Raw genomic sequence first — 15,599 nt, forward strand, 5'->3', positions numbered from 1 at the left:
TTAATCACCTGGTGGGAGGGACAGGTTTCATGGTTCACCGAGGTCCAGGTGGAGGGATGATACTTCAGATAAGCGGATGGACAATGATAGTTGCTAAGCAACCAAGATGCTGCTTTTGCGTCATTTATTTAAAAAAGATTTTGATTTTGGTGTCATGTTGACGTCATTCCTGATGAAAATGTTCCCATTTTGTTTTTTCACAACATTAAGATTAAGACTGTTTCCATTTTTAAATGTTCCATAGACTCTTTTACAGTTCAGTAAAAAAACTGTGAACCACGACAGTTCGTCAACGACCATCATCAGTCACCACGTCAGTCCAGTCAGCACACGTCACTGGCGGCGCTGAAACGCTCAGTCTGTTGGAATATTGATTCTGAAGTATCATAAACTCAGCAAACACATGTTTTGGTGATTTTAATGCTGGTAAAATGTTTAATTCAACCTTTGAAGCTTGATAAGTCACCTGGATGACGGCCAAAACTTCTGCTGCAAAAAAGTGTGTGCAGGTTTTTGATGACGTCAGCAGTAAAACGGTCTAAAACTTTGTTGAATGAAAAACACAAAGCTGCTGGTTTCTGACCTTTAAACGTGTTTTCATCACAAACAAGACGGACGGAAAGAACTGGACTTCGATTTCTTACTTCTTGAAGGTGAAATGTCTTCAGTTGTCTTCTACAAACCTTCCTACGAACGTTTGTTTGTTTGTTTGTTTGTTTGTTTGTTTGTTTGTTTCGCTTTGATTTTTTTGCTCTGTTCTGTTGTATGTTTGTATTCTGTAAGAAATAAAGCTGGAAAAAGGACTGTGTGTGTGTGTGTGTGTGTGTGTGTGTGTGTGTGTGTGTGTGTCTGTGTGTGTGTGTGTGTGTGTCTGTGTGTGTGTGTGTGTGTGTCTGTGTGTGTGTGTGTGTGTCTGTGTGTGTGTGTCTGTGTGTGTGTGTGTGTGTCTGTGTGTCTGTGTGTGTGTGTGTGTGTGTGTGTCTGTGTGTGTGTGTCTGTGTGTGTGTGTGTGTGTGTCTGTGTGTCTGTGTGTGTGTGTGTGTGTGTGTGTGTCTGTGTGTGTGTGTCTGTGTGTCTGTGTGTGTGTGTCTGTGTGTGTGTGTGTGTGTGTGTGTCTGTGTGTGTGTGTGTGTGTGTGTCTGTGTGTCTGTGTGTGTGTGTCTGTGTGTGTGTGTGTCTGTGTGTGTGTGTGTGTGTGTGTGTGTGTGTGTGTGTCTGTGTGTGTGTCTGTGTGTGTGTGTGTGTGTGTGTGTGTCTGTGTGTGTGTGTGTGTGTGTGTGTGTGTGTGTGTGTGTGTGTGTGTGTGTTGCAGCAGCAGGGGGCTACATCGCTCCTCTAAACCGGAAGTAAACCACCGTAAAAGTAGCAGTAGAAGAAGAAGCAGTCGCGCAGCAGCAGTGTCAGGTCGCCATTTCCCTCCTTGTGTGTGTTTGTTGATTATTTCCTTGTTAAATGAAATTAATTTCACCTGTTTGATCTGAAAACGTACCTGAGCGCGAGATTGCAGCACCCACGTCACAGCGGCTGTGATGGCGGCCGACCGGCGCGAGGATAAAGGTGAGCCGCGAGCCGCTCGGTTAGCTGTTAGCATCTGTTAGCATGTGTGCTATCTGTCTTTGTTGTGTTGAGCTACGGATCAATGCTGATCATCGATCGATCGTTCGACGTCGATATGATACCAATCATCATGTTGGTTTGTGATGGTGAGCAGGTTAGCATATTAGCATGTTAGCTCAAGTGTGTATCCATTAATCAGAACAGTCAAATTCCATTCAAAATATAGATACAAACAATACGGACGTTATAAACTATGACAGCATACAAATAGCGGGTTATGATATGACGTTTGAACACGTTATAAGCATTAAAACACGTTATAATCTGAACTACAAATTCATAAATATCAGATGTTTTAATGTCTTTATTAAGCAGAATACAGTCACACCAAACTCCATTCAAAAAACTGCTGAGATTATAGATCGAAACAAGTTGCTTTCTAACACGTTATAAGCTGTAAAAATACACTATAATATAATAATCGTTTAAATATTATTACTACTATTAAAATAACATGTTGTCACCTTGTAGATTGAATTATAAAACAGATATCAGATGATAACTGCAGTTGTTTTGTAGTTTCTGTCAAACACCATGACTTCTGTTTGTCATCAATAATATCAACTGATCACTGATCAGTCACTGATGCTTTTACTGTTCTAGATGAATAAACAATTAAAACGCCAAGGTGGGTCACAAAATCTATTCAGGCACCTGCCCACGTAAATTCTTAGTTCAACACAAATGAGAAGAAATAATTAGAGTAAAAAAAGTAAAACTGCCTTCAGATATGACAGTTTGGTGACAAAACATCTGCACATACATTATATTATATTATATTGTATTTTATTGTATTATATTACGTCATTGTGTCACATTAAGAAATTCCATCAGCTGTTATTTGATCGTGTCTGTTGTTAAAACTTGTGAAAATGTGCTTTTAAATAGTAAAAATTACATCAAAGTTTAGTTTCTCATCAATCGTCCAAGAAGATCAGAGTGAAATAAATGTTCAGAAAACTACTAGTTATTATTATTATCATGACATCACTATGGTGACACCTGCAGATGGAGATCAAAGACAAAAATAATTCACTTTTTTCTTGTGAGTTGATCTTTAAACTGATCTGTGATCTGTTGTTTCCTGGTTGCTGGACGTGATGACGTGTCACTGAGGTTCACAGCAGCTCAGGCGTGTCACACTGATGCGCGGCGCTGCTCTGTGTTGTGATTGGTGAAGATGAAAACTGAAATCCAGTTCCATGTTGGTGACCGACGTCCTCAGCTGAGTCTCTGTTGGACGAGTCTGAAGACTGAAAACTGTCAGGAGATTTTCGTTTGTTGTTTCTGCGGAGACGGTCGCTGTGACTCAAGTGATGTCACTGAATATGTCACTGTCTCACTCTGATGATGTTTCTTGTACTTCATATAATTGTTAGTCTATTTTTCTTCTTCTTCTGATTGTGACAGCAGGTCTGATTTGAAATAAAAGACGCTCTGCGGTGCGCTGGTTCATAACTGGTTCATAACTGGTTCATAACTGGTTCATAACTGGTTCACAACTGGTTCATAACTGGTTCATAACCGGTTCATAACCGGTTCATAACTGGTTCATAACTGGTTCACAACCGGTTCATAACCGGTTCATAACCGGTTCACAACTGGTTCATAACCGGTTCACAACTGGTTCATAACCGGTTCACAACTGGTTCATAACCGGTTCATAACCGGTTCATAACCGGTTCATAACCGGTTCATAACCGGTTCACAACCGGTTCATAACCGGTTCATAACTGGTTCATAACCGGTTCATAACCGGTTCACAACCGGTTCATAACTGGTTCATAACTGGTTCACAACTGGTTCATAACCGGTTCACAACTGGTTCATAACCACAGGAGGAGACAGTTTGAATTTCTGTGACTGAGAGGAAATCTGATGTTTTCATCACAGATGATGAAGAAAGAGGTGAAAACATGAATCTAACTGCTCAAACAGACTGACGGAGGAAAATAAGGATGAATTGTTTGAATATTTGTATAAAACGACTAAATCTGACGGTAAAAATCTCAGACCTGCTGTTTACTGAACATTAAAAACAAACAAATAGTATAATTTAGATTATTTTGTGACATGAGATGTTCTGCTCAATGAGTTCTTTTACTTTTCAGAGAAAGTATTGATCTGAATACTTTTGTACTTTAACTACAGATGTTACCACAGCAACACCAGTGACATGTCATGATTCTTCACGCAGTTCAAAACCACAGTGTGACTGTTTGTGTTTCCTGTTGACTTTAATAAATCAGTGTGTTGTTGTTGTTGTTGTTGTTGTTGTTGTTGTTGTTGTTCTCAGATGGAGAACTGAACGTTCTGGAAGATCTTCTGACTGAAGCTCCAGATCAAGACGATGAGCTGTACAACCCCGAGACTGAACGAGACGTCAGCGACAAGAAAGGTTCCACTGATAGTACTGATACTACTACTACTGCTGATACTGCTACAAATACTACTGATAGTATTGCAATCAGTTACGCTACAGAAATAAGACTTTATCACTTTATTCTGCAGTTATTGTACAAAAACACAGCTGATTAACTTTAATCCCTGAGTACCGTACAGTTTTTTTTAACTTATACTGTAAAAATACTACAACCGATACAACTTTTGATTTGACTCGATGATAAAACTGCATCAGCTGTAGTTTGTGTGTCACCTAAACCCTCCATTTTGTCTGTCAGGAACAAAGAGGAAGAGTGAGCGGTCTGAGAGCCAGGATCTGAAGAGGCTCCGCCCCTCATCCAGCCACACCCCCTCCAGGTCCTCCTCCACCAATAAGAGAGCCCTGGGTCCACCTCTCTCCTCCTCCTCCTCCTCGAAAAAGGCGGCGTCCAGTCCCCGGGGCCGCCATGCAACCACCACTACCAGCAGCTACCGTCACGAATACTACGAGGAGCGAAAGGGACGGCGAGGAGCCCGCGAGGTGACCAGGAGCCGTGGAGGAGAGGACGTACGACGCCGAGACTCTCAGAGAGGCCTGGAAGGTCTGAGCCAGGTACAAATTACAATATTACTACCAACAAATACTACTAATAAATACTGCTAATATACACTGTACACACACTGGACTTACAGTAACATCAGATCAAAAGTACCGACAAGAACATCGCAAATAATAATTAATAATACTGACAGTACTATCACTGTACTCTGACAGCCAATCAGCTCTCTGTCTCACAGTCAATCATTTTAATCTGTTGTTTGTCTTCAGAAGTTGAGACGTGATGAGCGGCGGGCGAGTCCCTCTCCCCACGACGAGGACAACCAATCAGAAGAGGAGGCTGCAGCAGAGTATGGCTCAGAGGCAGGGTCGGGAAGCTCCTCCCCCGCCGGTTCACACATAGAGGAGGAGGAGGAGGAGGAGGACCAGGAGGAGGAGGAAGAAGAGGAGGAGGAAGAGGAGGGCATGGAGGAAGAAGAGGAGGAAGAGGAGGAGGAGGAAGGAGAGAAAGAGGATGAGGAGGAGGAAGAGGAGGAGTACGAGCGCCGTGGTGAGGGCAACGACTACGACACTCGCAGCGAGGCTGGCGACTCGCGCTCCGCCTCCTCTGTCAGTTTCTCTGATGACGGCGAGTCGGTGCACTCAGGCTCTGCCTCCGAGGCCTCAGGTAACCATGACGATTACAGACCATTGCCATATGTGTATATTGTTTAAAGATGTTTATCATAAGACACGTGTGACCCGCCTCCTGCTCTGTTGAATTCTGTGCTTTTATTTTGACAGGCTCAGAGAAGAAGCGGGAGAAGCTGTCGTCGTCAGTCCGAGCTGTTCGCAAAGGGATGGAGAGTAAGGCGGCCATTTTGTTCTCTGTTACTCATTTTAAAGTTCTGGGTGTGATGGAGAACATTCTGATGTCTTTAGAGAACCAAATCATTTTATTGCAGCTGCTAATCAGAATATTGTTAAGTAATCAGATTACAGCCTCCTGCTGTGTTGTTTCAGATCCAACCAATAAACTCCGTTACATCCTGAGAGACGCTCGCTTCTTCCTCATAAAGAGCAACAACCACGAGAACGTGTCGTTGGCTAAAGCCAAGGTCAGCTGATGTTTACATGTTTACTTATTGTTGTTTACGTGACAGGGTCTGATGTTTACATGTTGTTTGTTTATTATATTTGTGTTTCAGGGTGTTTGGTCGACGCTGCCGGTGAACGAGAAGAAGCTGAACGCAGCTTTCCGCTCGGCTCGGAGCGTCGTCCTCGTCTTCTCCGTCAGGGAAAGTGGAAAATTCCAGGGTCGGTCCGCTCAGTTCACTTTTCATTATCTGGATATTTTTCCTCTTTGTCTTTCTTAGTTCTCCACATATTTTAAATTCATCCGTGTCGGTTTTAGGTTTTGCTCGTTTGGCTTCAGAGTCTCATCATGGTGGTTCTCCGATCCACTGGGTTCTTCCTGCTGGCATGAACGCCAAGATGCTGGGCGGAGTCTTCAAGATCGACTGGCTGTGCAGGTAAACAAGGTGGCTGTCTGTGAGTTTATCTTCTGACCATCAGTAAGCCTGACTGGAGATCAAATCCTGCGTCAGATACAGCGTCGCGGCGAGCTTGGCAGGTGTTAATGGTCTTGAGCTTCAAGCAGTAACATCGTCCATCACATTCGTGTCCTGTGACTGATGTGGTGACGTGTGTGTGATGTCCTCCTGCTGTGTAATTCAGCTTGTCCTGCTGTCGATTGGTAATTGGACATTGTCTTCTGTCTAGATAGTGATGAAACCGGGTGGATGAGAAATAAACTGTTCTTGAACTTTATTTTTGTCCCTGGAGGACACTTGGTTACGCAGCATGGCTCAAGTAAAACACCTCGAAGAGAATCTACATCGGAGCAATGAAGGAGTGGAGGTGAAAATATTTGGTTGAACTTCTCCACACTTCGGGTGTTGAGAGGCTGTCATGGATGACATGTCTCTTCAACACTGTGTGGAAGTCGGGGGCAGTGCCTAAGGAGTGGTAATTCCCTTTTTCAAAAAGAAGGACCAGAGGGTGTGCGCCAATTATAGAAGCATCACATGACTCAGCCTCCCCGGGGAAGTTTACTCTAAGGTGCTGGAAAGGAGGGTCAGTCCGAGAGTTGAATCTCAGATTGAGGAGGAACAATGCAGGTTCTGTCCTGGCCGGAGAACAACAGACCGGCTTTTTACTCTCACAAGGATCCCTGAGGGGACCTGGGATGTGTTTTGTGGATTTGGAGAAGGTGTTGCCCAGGTTCCCCGGGAGACATTGTGGTGGGGCTGCAGCAGTTATAGGGTGAGGGGGTCACTGCTCAGGACTGTCCAGTCTCTGTACACCCAAAGAGAGAGCTGTGTCCGGGCTCTTAGTAGTAAGTTGGACTCTTTCTTGTTGAGGGTCGGTCATCATCAGTCTGTGACCTCCGGCCCTCACTGGATCGGTTCACAGCCGAGTGTGACGCGGCTGGACTGAGGCCATGGTTCTCAGCAGGAAACTGGTGGATTGTCTTCTTCAAGTCAGGAATGAGTCCTTATTCCAAGTGAGAGAGTTGAAGTATCTAGAGGTGTTGTTCTTGAGTGAGGAGACAACTGAGTGTGAAGTGGGTCGGCAAATCGGAGCAGGGGGACCGGTATCACGTTTGCTTTTCATACAGCTGTAACAAAAAGAGAGCTGAGTCAGAAGGCTGAGCTCTTGATCTACTGGTCAATCTTTGTTCCTGTTCTCACCTGTGGTCATGAAGTTGTCATGACCGAAAGAATGAGAGGTAGATACAAGTCTGAGATGAGTTTTCTCTGGAGGGTGGCTGGCGTCTCCCGTAGCGATAGGGTGAGAAGCTCAGTCATCTGTGAGGGACTCAGAGTAGACATGCTGCTCCTTTGGGTAAAAATGAATCAGTTGAGGTGGTTCACCTCATGGTGATGCCACCTGGTGGCCTCCTGAGGGAGGTGTTCCAGGTAGGTAGGTGGGAGGAGGCCACGGGCAGACCGAGGACTGGGTGGGGGGGGGGATATATATCCACACTGCCCTGAGAACGCCTCAGCATCCTCCAGTCAGAGCTGGATGATGGATGATGGATGGATGATGGATGGATGGATGATGGATGATGGATGGATTGATGGATGATGGATGGATTGATGGATGATGGATGGATGATGGATGGATTGATGGATGATGGATGGATGATGGATGGATGATGGATGGATGATGGATGATGGATGGATTGATGGATGATGGATGGATGATGGATGGATTGATTGATGGATGATGGATGGATTGATGGATGGATGGATTGATGGATGATGGATGGATGGATGGATTGATGGATGATGGATGATGGATGGATGATGGATGGATTGATGGATGGATGGATGGATGGATGATGGATGGATGGATGATGGATGGATGATGGATGATGGATGGATGATGGATGGATTGATGGATGGATGGATTGATGGATGGATGGATTGATGGATGGATGGATGGATGGATGATGGATGGATGGATGGATGATGGATGATGGATGGATGATGGATGGATTGATGGATGATGGATGGATGATGGATGGATGGATGATGGATGGATGGATGGATGATGGATGATGGATGGATGATGGATGGATGGATGGATGATGGATGGATGGATGGATGATGGATGGATGATGGATGGATGATGGATGGATTGATGGATGATGGATGGATGATGGATGGATGATGGATGGATGATGGATGATGGATGATGGATGGATGATGGATGGATTGATGGATGGATGGATTGATGGATGGATGGATGGATGGATGATGGATGGATGGATGATGGATGGATGATGGATGATGGATGGATGATGGATGGATTGATGGATGATGGATGGATGATGGATGGATGATGGAGGGGGCGGGGTTCATGACCTATATTTATAAATGTTGATGGTTGTGAGCTGCTTCAGTTCCCTTCACACAGAGTTTATTTTTTGCAGGAGGGAGCTTCCTTTCACTAAAACAGCTCACCTGTCCAACCCCTGGAACGAACACAAGCCAGTGAAGATCGGACGTGATGGACAGGTGAGCTCACGTTTTATTTTCTCCTGTTTTAATTAATACGTGTCGTGTGAGATGTTTGAACCGTTAAATTTCCATCAGGAAATCCAACCGGACATTGGTGCTCAGCTCTGTGCCCTGTTTCCATTGGATGAGAACGTGGACATCCACCAGGTGGCTCGCCGTGTTCGTCACAAGCGTCGGACACCATCGGAGCCGCGACCTCGGGGTCGACCGCCACAGCGCGAACCGGGAAGGTTAGCCAATCACCAAGCTCATCCTCCCGCTTCCTGTTCTTCTTCTTCCACTGCTGCAACCACGGTGCCACCTGCTGCAGGACGACGAAGACAGCTGCTGCCTTTAGCCGGCGGCTAGCGCTCCCGTGGCTAGCATTGCTGGTTCTCTGGTTGTTGTTGTTTTTCCAGTCTGGAGTTTCCCACCGGAGTGACGCCGCGCTCTGTTTCTTTGGTGGAAGTGTTAAGAAGGTCAGGCAGGAAGTGAAAATCCTCGGCAGGGTGATCCTCGTTAACACAAAGTCACTTTAATCCTTCATTTCAAGTTTAGCACAAAGTTTAGTTTAGAAATTCTTGTTTTTTTTTTGTTTTTTTTTAAGTTAAAGTTAAGCAGTGAGGTGCACCTTTAAATTTGTGTTTTCTTTTGAAGATCTATAATTTCAGTCTATTTTTCAGTTTTCATACTTAAAGTCTTTCCAGCTGACAGAAGAAATTGAATTTGCTAAATTTTGTTGTATCTAAATTTCTCCTTTGAAGCTCTTTTTCTTTGCAGGAGCTTCGTACTCCGGAGATTAAAAAAAATCTAAATGTTTGGCTTTTAGCTGGACTGTGGCTGACCCTTTCAGAATAAAAGCAGAAAGGACAAGCGTCACTGGCCGGACTGATGGAGGAGGGGGAGGAGGGGTGAAGGGAGGGGTGAGGTAGAAAACAGAGCAAGAGAAGGTGAGGGACTGTCAAAGCGCCCAGCGGACTGTTTCTGGGTCTGTCAGAAGGTGGTGCAGTGTGTCGAGTAGGGAGCGGGGCCTCTGGACTTTATCCAATGAGAGGGTGTGGTGTGTCAGAGGGGGCGGGGCTTCCTCACTTGTTTAAATGCAGTAATATTAAAGAAATATGTCAAGGAAAAGATGGACTTGATTTAAAAAAAAAAATCCTTGGACTGCAAAAATGATGACCCCCTCCTCCCCCGCCCCTCCCCCCTCCATGAAAGGACAGTTATATAACCCCCCCTCCCTTCCCCTCATCCAGCACACACACACACACACACACACACACACACACACACTGAATCAGGACTGAGAGCTCGTTGTTAACAACAAACTGTTAATTTGTTGGTGTGTGTGTGTGTCACTCTCATGAACTGAATATAAAGTGTGTGTGGGAGGAGGAGGAGGAGGAGGAGGAGGAGGAGGAGGGGAGGAAATAAAAGTAAAAGATTCCAGAACGATGGAGCGACAGAAAGACGAGAGAAAACGAAAAGTTTGTGGTTTCTGTTTGAAGGACTGTTGCTGGTCTGCATGGGGCAGGGCGGGGCTGAGAGGGGGCGGGGCTTTGTGTATTGATTAACAGGACTGCACCATCATCATCATCATCATCACCCCCCCTCCACCCTTTCAAAATAAGAGGGTTTATTTTAAAAAAAGGCATTAACATGGACTGATGAGGAGAAAAAACTGTTTTTTATAATCAAAAGTGTTGTTGACACAGTCAGACAGCCCCTCCCACATATACAACAGATGCGGTATGTTGTCCCTTTAAGAGGCTTCCTCTTCTTTGTTTGTTTGTTTGTTTGTTTTTTCTTTTTTCTTTTTTTTTAATTGTTGTGTGTGTGAATCAAAATTTGTTAAAATGCTGTTTAAAGTCAGCAGGGCGACCAGTAGACAGGACCAGTAGTCAACAGATGGACCAGTAGACAGGACCAGTAATAACCAGATGGACCAGTAGACAGGACCAGTAATAACCAGATGGACCAGTAGACAGGACCAGTAGTAACTAGATGGACCAGTAGACAGGACCAGTAGTCAACAGATGGACCAGTAGACAGGACCAGTAATAACCAGATGGACCAGTAGACAGGACCAGTAGTAACTAGATGGACCAGTAGACAGGACCAGTAGTAACTAGATGGACCAGTAGACAGGACCAGTAGTCAACAGATGGACCAGTAGACAGGACCAGTAGTAACTAGATGGACCAGTGGACAGGACCAGTAGTAACCAGATGGACCAGTAGTAACCAGATGGACCAGTAGTAACCAGATGGACCAGTGGACAGGACCAGTAGTAACCAGATGGACCAGTAGATCAGACCAGTAGTCAACAGATGGACCAGTAGTCAACAGATGGACCAGTAGATAAGACCAGTAGTAACTAGATGGACCAGTAGACAGGACCAGTAGTCAACAGATGGACCAGTAGATAAGACCAGTACTAACTAGATGGACCAGTGGACAGGACCAGTAGTCAACAGATGGACCAGTAGTAACTAGATGGACCAGTAGTAACTAGATGGACCAGTGGACAGGACCAGTAGTCAACAGATGGACCAGTAGTAACTAGATGGACCAGTGGACAGGACCAGTAGTCAACAGATGGACCAGTAGACAGGACCAGTAGTAACCAGATGGACCAGTAGATCAGACCAGTAGTCAACAGATGGACCAGTAGACAGGACCAGTAGTAACCAGATGGACCAGTAGTAACTAGATGGACCAGTAGACAGGACCAGTAGTAACCAGATGGACCAGTAGACAGGACCAGTAGTAACTAGATGGACCAGTAGACAGGACCAGTAATAACCAGATGGACCAGTAGACAGGACCAGTAGTAACTAGATGGACCAGTAGACAGGACCAGTAGTAACTAGATGGACCAGTAGACAGGACCAGTAGTCAACAGATGGACCAGTAGACAGGACCAGTAGTAACTAGATGGACCAGTGGACAGGACCAGTAGTAACCAGATGGACCAGTAGTAACCAGATGGACCAGTAGTAACCAGATGGACCAGTGGACAGGACCAGTAGTAACCAGATGGACCAGTAGATCAGACCAGTAGTCAACAGATGGACCAGTAGTCAACAGATGGACCAGTAGATAAGACCAGTAGTAACTAGATGGACCAGTAGACAGGACCAGTAGTCAACAGATGGACCAGTAGATAAGACCAGTACTAACTAGATGGACCAGTGGACAGGACCAGTAGTCAACAGATGGACCAGTAGTAACTAGATGGACCAGTAGTAACTAGATGGACCAGTGGACAGGACCAGTAGTCAACAGATGGACCAGTAGTAACTAGATGGACCAGTGGACAGGACCAGTAGTCAACAGATGGACCAGTAGACAGGACCAGTAGTAACCAGATGGACCAGTAGACAGGACCAGTAGTAACCAGATGGACCAGTAGTAACTAGATGGACCAGTAGACAGGACCAGTAGTAACCAAATGGACCAGTAGACAGGACCAGTAGTAACCAGATGGACCAGTAGATCAGACCAGTAGAAAAGCACAAGGACCCCTTGGTGATACTTTTTATCAGTATCAGAAAACACTTGGCCACAGAGCGTCTGATCTGATTGGTCTTTTCGATGGACGCAGGTGTGCGTTATGACCAGATGTTAAATGTAAAGAGGAGGTACTGCCTGAATACCTGTAGACTCGTCTCACCTGGACGACTCAGAAACTCTCATCAGAGTAAATCTGTTTCATTTGTAGCTTTAAATCAGACTTTATAACAGTTGTTGTGACGTTCTTGGAGTTTTTTATTTCTTATTCTCTTGTTTGAAATTCGACCTGAGTGAGATTTCCAGAATGTGAATTAATGTGTGTGTGTGTTTGTGTGTGAGTGTGTGTATTGTGTGAATGTGTGTGTCTTACTTGTCGACTTGTCTACGTAGGCGTCGTCCTGAAGAGTACGACCTCCACGGCAGGAAGCGACCGCGGACCGACGGGCCACCTGACTTCAATCAGCGAGCAGGTGGTTAATGTGACGACCTTAGTCTCCCGTTGATTTAACAAACATCTCGTAAATGTTCTCACGCTCAGTGATGTTTTTATTGATTTAAACTGTGTGTGCTTTATATAAAACCTGCCGTTACACTTTCATATGTCAGTGGTTGAGATGAAGTTTTGTTTTGGAGTGAATATTTTTAATTGCGTACTTCTTATTGAATTGTTTTCAGTGTTTTGTAGTTTATTTTGCGTTGCCTTTACAGTATCTGATATTTGTTTTTAAACTGTTTTCATTCTTTTCATGTATTTCATTGTGGTTGTTTTTATAGTTGTTTGTCTGAAAACTGCCCGTTGTTCTGATGGTCCATTACAGAGTGCTGCTGGGATGCTTTTCCCTGTAGGCCCACCTCCCACAGGGATAGTCACCGGGGCCAGGTGCCCTGCATGCTGACACCTGGCATCACAGACTGGTTCTGAACTCCTGGAGATGAACTCTTTCCTTTTCTAGAGTCCAGGGTGAGAGGTGCTGGACCGGGCCCATGGAATCAAAGTGGGCCATCTTCAAAGCTTTTATTGTAGAGGAGGCCGGTAGGATCTGCGTTCAGATGGTTATCGGCCTGTAATGGTGGCAACCTGAGAACCAGCTGGTGGACTTGAACAATGAAGGAGGCTGTCGAGCTGAAGATGGAGGCCTTTTGGGCTTGTTTGGCCCAGAGGTCTCTGGAAGCAGCAGAGATACTGGGAGGCCAGAAGGACTGCAGCTTCTGTAGTCTCTGAAGCAAAAACTCAGGTGTGAGAGGAGTTTAGGTGATGGAGAAAGACTGAGTGACCTGAGGGAAGTTTCTGGCAAACTGCTCAACCATTCAGGAAGGGAAAGCAGGACTCTGCTCAGACCGTGAACAGCTGACCCTGACTGGGGATATAGTTGAGCACTGGAAGGAGAACTTTGAGGAACTCCTGAGTCCTTCAGGAGTCTGAAGACTTTTTCATGTCTCTGCGATAAAGATATGTCATTTCACCCGAGACGCTCGAGGCTCTGGCCATTGTTGGGCTGTCTTGGCCGACATCAGTGTCACATGGAGGTTGTGGATGATGCTTGTGGAGTTTCAGACTGGAGTGGTTGTTCCCATTTTTAAAAAGAGGGACTGGAGGTTGTGGTCCAGTTAGTATTGGGGTGTTACACTACTCAGCTTTCCCACTGAAATGTATTCCAGGGTGTGAAGGAGGCTGTGACTGTTGAATCTCAGATTTAGGAGGAACAATGCAGAGTCCATCCTGGTTGTGGATCAGTGGACCAGCTCTTTACTCTCACAGGGTTACTGGGGCATCATGGGAGTTTGACCATCTGTTCTACAACCATGTCTCCCCACAGATCATGTGGGTGGTACTGTGGCAGTACGGGGTACAGGGGCTGTTGCTATATAACCACAGTGACGTCTGTGTCCATGACATAAAGTCCCGCAGGTTCTCGCTGGGTTCTTGACTCCTCCAGGACTGTCCCTTTTCTCTGATCCTGTTTGTGATCTAAATGGACTGGATGTCAAGTTGCAGCAGGGGTGACGAGAGTGTCTGGTTTCAAAACCTCAGAATATCGCCGCTGCTTTTTGCAGATCATGTGGTTCTGTTGAGTTCATCAGATTGTGGTCTGGAACGCCGCGGCGGTTTGCAGCTGAGTGTGAAGTGGCTTGGATGAGAGTCGGCTCCTCCAAGTCTGAGGCCGTGGTTCTCTATCCCTCCAGGTGGATTCTCATAGTTTCAGCAGTAGTGTGGTCGTTGTACCGAACCTTTGAAGTTCAGAAGGTCAAACGTAACCAACTCAGGTAAATCTGATTGAGATCTTCCTGGATAAACCTCCCTTGGAGTTTTCTGGACACGTCCCGCTAGGAGGAGACCTGGGGTAGACCCAGAACTCTGAGGGATTATGTATCTCATCAGGTCTGTGAATGCCTCTGAATAACCTGCTTACTGCTGCCGACCTCAGAGAGGAGACAGGAAGTAGTGCGGTGGATTTAAGTGTTTTAGGATTCGACCTCACAGCGTTCTGAAAAATGTCCCGTTTGTATTAGAGCCTGTTATACCAAAGACAAATGCCCAGAAAATACACACACATCCCTGAGTTTATTTTCACACAAACACTTCACTTGACCTTTGTTGTCATGGTAACAATAATAAACCCATGCTTATTGTTCAACAGTTGCAGTTTCGTTTAGGTACAAAAACTATCTGGTTAGATTTAGGAAAAGATCGTAGTTTGGGGTTAAGATGAATGTTAGTAATAGGGCTGCAACTATTGATTGTCTTTTTCGATTGATCTGCCGGTTAGTCTCCCAATTAATCAATTTATTAATCCTGTTGCAATCAGTGACTATCTCGTCACTTGAAAAATATGTACCAATGTTTGGACCCTGAGTCGTTCCTGTAATGAGTATTTTAATTATCAGTGAATCTGTTGATCAATCTCTTAATTAATTGATTTGTTGTTTGGGTCATAAAAAGTTGAAAATGGAAAAATGTTGATCAGTTTTTATTAAAACCTAAGAATCCAGAAAGAATCAAATATTGACACATTAGAAGCTAGAATCAGATCATTTGACTTTTTAGTTGGTGATCCGATTATTAACCGATCAATTGTTGCATCTGTAGTTACATAAGTTGATTTCTGTCGTATGTGTGACGTAAGTGAACTATGAGTTATATCAGACTGTTTTCTCCGAGCCTTTGGGACACTGGGAGTTTGTTTTTGGGATAAACAGAACAAATAGGACATTTTTCAGGAGTTTCAGAATAATGGGCTGAGAAACCGTGGCACCATTTATATTTAGTTTTATATTTATCTTTTATTTGTTCTGATCAGCTCAAACGGTTGGAAATGTTTAACAGTAGAATCAATTTTATTTTCAGGTTTCATCCAGGACCTTCGTAACCAGCCGGTGGACAGGTGAGTTAAACATGAACTCGAAGTTTATCATGAAAACTTTGAAACCAGAAGAAGAATCAGAAGAATAAATAAAAACGGAAACAAAACGATTTTAACGTG

The 15,599-nt window shown here is 44.7% G+C and overlaps 1 protein-coding gene across 2 annotated transcripts in view; it reads left to right on the forward strand.

The window, feature by feature from the left end:
* Positions 1–1,349: 1,349 nt before the first annotated feature.
* The window catches only part of ythdc1 (YTH N6-methyladenosine RNA binding protein C1), a 15,590-nt gene continuing 1,340 nt past the window's right edge, over positions 1,350–15,599 (forward strand). Inside the window, exons 1-12 of one of the 2 annotated variants that reach the window (XM_084745992.1) lie at positions 1,350–1,557; positions 3,914–4,015; positions 4,299–4,612; positions 4,829–5,225; positions 5,342–5,404; positions 5,540–5,655; positions 5,746–5,854; positions 5,952–6,069; positions 8,538–8,622; positions 8,701–8,855; positions 12,508–12,587; positions 15,464–15,500. In XM_084745992.1, coding sequence (XP_084602118.1) covers positions 1,530–1,557; positions 3,914–4,015; positions 4,299–4,612; positions 4,829–5,225; positions 5,342–5,404; positions 5,540–5,655; positions 5,746–5,854; positions 5,952–6,069; positions 8,538–8,622; positions 8,701–8,855; positions 12,508–12,587; positions 15,464–15,500 — 1,604 coding nt within the window. In that variant the 5' untranslated portion in view covers positions 1,350–1,529. The remainder of the gene's footprint in view (positions 1,558–3,913; positions 4,016–4,298; positions 4,613–4,828; positions 5,226–5,341; positions 5,405–5,539; positions 5,656–5,745; positions 5,855–5,951; positions 6,070–8,537; positions 8,623–8,700; positions 8,856–12,507; positions 12,588–15,463; positions 15,501–15,599) is intronic. The other variant, XM_084745993.1, reaches the window with a different exon arrangement.

The sequence above is a fragment of the Lutjanus erythropterus genome, chromosome 20 (genome assembly GCF_056507025.1).
Source record: "Lutjanus erythropterus isolate fLutEry1 chromosome 20, fLutEry1.hap2, whole genome shotgun sequence".
NCBI lineage: Eukaryota > Metazoa > Chordata > Actinopteri > Lutjaniformes > Lutjanidae > Lutjanus > Lutjanus erythropterus.